The sequence below is a fragment of the Vespula pensylvanica genome, chromosome 16, assembly GCF_014466175.1.
Source record: "Vespula pensylvanica isolate Volc-1 chromosome 16, ASM1446617v1, whole genome shotgun sequence".
Taxonomy (NCBI): domain Eukaryota; kingdom Metazoa; phylum Arthropoda; class Insecta; order Hymenoptera; family Vespidae; genus Vespula; species Vespula pensylvanica.
The window spans coordinates 2,895,950-2,899,706 of NC_057700.1; the positions used below are offsets into that span (position 1 = coordinate 2,895,950).

Here is a 3,757-nt window from a genome sequence, read left to right on the forward strand (position 1 = left end):
GGAGAGAGAAAAAAGTGCGGGCTAGTCGAAGCGTGGGCCGGGCGATCGGGGCACGAAGCAGCGGCGTTCGTCGAGCCGGATGAAAGGAGATGGTCGAACGTGGGGTGGGTGACTAGCACTGGGCGAGTAACGGAGTGGGGACGAAGGTAGGAAGCGACGGTGTGTGCCGCTCGTTAGTGGTAGTGGTGAAAAGCGGCGAAGGGAAACCTCGGAAAGGGGTTGAAACGAAGGAGGAGGGATCGGAGGCTGGGTTTCGAGGATAGCTTGGTTCGAGACAGGCTCGAATAAACCACAGATACGCGACCATAGCGGGAGAGAGAGAGAGAGAGAGAGAGAGAGAGAGAGAGAGAGAGAGAGAGAGAGAGAGAAAGAGAGATAGAGAGAAAGAGAGAGTGAGAGAGAGTGAGAGAGAGAGAGAGGAGAGAAAAGAGGGAGACAGAATTACGGCTTCTCTCTACGATATATTGCGACTAAACCAAACTGACGGAATGCCAAAACTTTTTTGTAATTAAATTTTTCACCGTTACGCCAGAGTGAGTGAGCGCGAGAGAGAGAGAGAATGAGAAAGAGAGAGAGAGAGAGAATATCGAGAGGAAGGAGAGAAAGATGGATAGATAGGTAGATGGAGACAGAGAGAAAGAGAGAGAGAGAGAGAGAGAGAGAGAATATATAGGTAGGGTGGTGGAAATGGGTGAGGGTGGTTAGTGGTGGTGGCGGCTGATGGTCGTTCGAGAACGACTCTTCTCGACATCGACGATATCTGTTAATATGACGTCACTACCCATATCCTCTCTTTCCACTTTTTACCTACACGCCGCCTCCTCCTCCTCCTCCTCCCTCCCTCCCTCCCTCCCTCCCTCCCTCCTCTCACCACACACATCCACCCCCTTGCCCCTTTCTTTCTTCTTTCTCTTTCTCTTCTGTCTTTGTCCGATGACCCTTTGTAATGAAGCGAGCACGATTAGTTGCGATTAAAAGGGTTGAGTACGGTATTGACGATAGAACACGGTCTCTCTTTCTCTCTTTCTCTCTTTCTCTCTCTCTCTCTCTCTCTCTCTCTCTCTCTCTCTCTCTCTCTCTCTTCGTTTCGATATTAAATTCTGTCAGACGTTCTGATTACGAGCATGTAGTCGCGTATGCTATCCGAAGGGATTCACTTTGTCACTGCGTTTTCAAGGATTCAGAAGAGAGAGTAAGAGAGAGAGAAAGAGAGAAAAAGAGAGAGAGAGAGAGATCTCCACATCCAATGGTCTTTGTAATTCACTTATTTTTCAGGATGAAGCACGTGCCTCGTCCTTTTTAAGTTAATGGCAATTTGTATGAATTTAATGAAATCTTAATTGATAATATGCGCGTGGAGTTAGTCTTTGTTTGTTCCTGGATTAATAGAAAAATTGTTAATATCCTGCTAAATAATAAACGTACATCCATATATATATATATACATATACATATATATATATACATATACATACATACATACATACATATATATATATAACATACATTTGCAAAGTCCACGCGAAATATCGCCTTTCGCGAAGCTAAGCCAATGGAACGCTGAAACTTTTCCGTAATGAAATTTTTTAGCACATCGGTGATGCGCGACGAGAACGGCAACAGGATGAGGAAAAGGACCACGAAAGAGGGGGGAGTGAGGGTTGAGGGTTGAGGGTTTGGTAGAGAAAGGTGGGGAAAGAGTGGGACGACTCGCTTATATCGTAACTACTACTATGTTCCTCATACTTTCGTTCGTATCGCCGCGGCTTCTGCTGTTATGGAGTCATCGATTTTTTCGCTTCTCCCATTTTTTTCTTTCTTTCCTTTTTTTCTTCTTGTTTTCGCTTTTTTCCCTTTTTTTTTGTCTCATTTCCATTCACCGATCGTCTGTGTATATATGTATATATAAAAAAAAAAAATAAAAAGGAAGTGAGGTACGTAAGTACTTACTTATGTGTGTGCGCGTGTGGTATGTACTGTATATTGTATGTTGTATCTTTTATTCGAAAGTCGTGATACATATTCTTCGATTTACTTTTCTTAATCGAATTACATCGTTTTCTTCTTTGTCTTATTCATAAAATGATTATTCTTTTTGTACTTTTTTTTTTTCTTTCGTCGTTTTCATTTTAGTAAGAAAATCGATGAGTTACATTTGAGATCACAATTTTTAATCGAAGAAATATCTTTGGATTATTGATAATATGATCGGTTAATTGGATGATTTTCTTCTATCGAAAATTTGATAATATAGTATACATATATATATAATTATATAACTGTAACAAAATTATAAACAATATAATACAATTAAATGAGAAAATCTTTTGTTAAATAAATAAATAAAAGACGTGTAGACGTGTATAGGACGGGACGAGGGGATGAGACAGACAGAAAGAGAGAAAGATTAATCAAGATTTCTATTGTAAACATTATTATATTATTACGATAAATTATCTCGTGTTTCTCTGTTAATAATATGTTAATTATAATAATTAACTTTATTAAATACCTTATTGTGAAATTAACCAAGAGAAAGGATAATATAATAAAACACGAACGAATTTTTCGAATAGAGAAATCACCTTTATTCTTTCTGTGTCTTATTGTAACGAAGTTAGAATTTTCACGGAGTTAGAAATTTGTTTGAAGGAGAGACAGAGAGACGAGAATGTGGTGGGAGGATAGTGTACAGAGTAGGATATAGAAAAAGAGAAAAAAGAAATTTGTACAAAGAATTTCTAATTTGGAAATAATATGCGAAAGGGAAGAAGGAAAAAAAAAATGGAGAAAGCATATGCAACGTCGGATACTTCCACCGAATTCGCTAGAAATTTACATAGGACCGAAGTAAAAAAGTCCTTCTCACGAAAAAGAATAAATTATCTTACGGTATAATTAGAATTTTCCCACGACGGTTTTCATTACGTGCCCGTAAACGTACAAATTTTCTTAATATTACCGAGAACATTGTTGGAAAAGGTTTTTGCTTTTTTTTTCTTACTCTTTTCTTTTCTCTTAGTTTTCTTTTTCCTTTTCTTTTCTTGTGTGTGTGTGTGTTTTTTTTTATTCTTTCCCTCTTTCTTTTTTACCCATTGTTTTTTTCTTCTAGTTGCACTCATAAATTTTTTTCTTTTCCCTTGAATATGTAAGCCCTTTCGGAAGTTAAGTCGACGAGATAATGTAATAATACTATTGCGTTGGAATGTTTTTTATTATTTATTTATTTTCCTTTTTCGATTTTTTCCTTTTTTTGAGTTCCCGAGAGAATCGAATTTAATTGTTGTTATTAACCTTACGTGCAACATAGTTACATTGATATTCTACTTAACATAAATTATATATAACAAATTATAAATAACATAAATTATATATATATATATATATTAAATATAAATTTATACTCTTAAATTACATTAAATATAATTTAAAAAGTACAGTAAAGCGATGTTAGAAACGTAAAATGTTGGAATACGATGAAATAAGAAGTTTTGATAAAATTGAATTGCGTCTTTACAGTATCGCGTAGAGAAAATTGCGTTCACTGTCGTTTCGCGATAAGAGATTTAATTACAATATTCCGTGCAGCCGTCCACTCGTAAATGGAAAGAAGTTCGAAGAGAGAGATAGAGATAGAGATAGAGACAGAGAGACAGAGAGAGAGAGAGAGAGAGAGAGAAGAAAAAGAGAAATAGAGAGAAAGAGAGAGAGAGAGGCAGGAAAAGAGAGAAAGAGAGACATAGAGAGAGAGAGAGAG

At 37.0% G+C, this 3,757-nt stretch overlaps 1 protein-coding gene across 5 annotated transcripts in view; it reads left to right on the top strand.

Moving 5' to 3' along the window:
• The window catches only part of LOC122634860 (one cut domain family member 2-like), a 106,715-nt gene that overhangs the window by 54,639 nt on the left and 48,319 nt on the right, over window positions 1–3,757 (top strand). The window contains exon 4 of one of the 5 annotated variants that reach the window (XM_043824244.1): window positions 1,591–1,616. The exons of the other annotated variants lie outside the window; for them this stretch is intronic. Coding sequence (XP_043680179.1) covers window positions 1,591–1,601 — 11 coding nt within the window. The 3' untranslated portion in view covers window positions 1,602–1,616. Of the gene's footprint in view, window positions 1–1,590; window positions 1,617–3,757 lie in introns of those variants that run through there. 5 annotated transcript variants of the gene reach the window in all.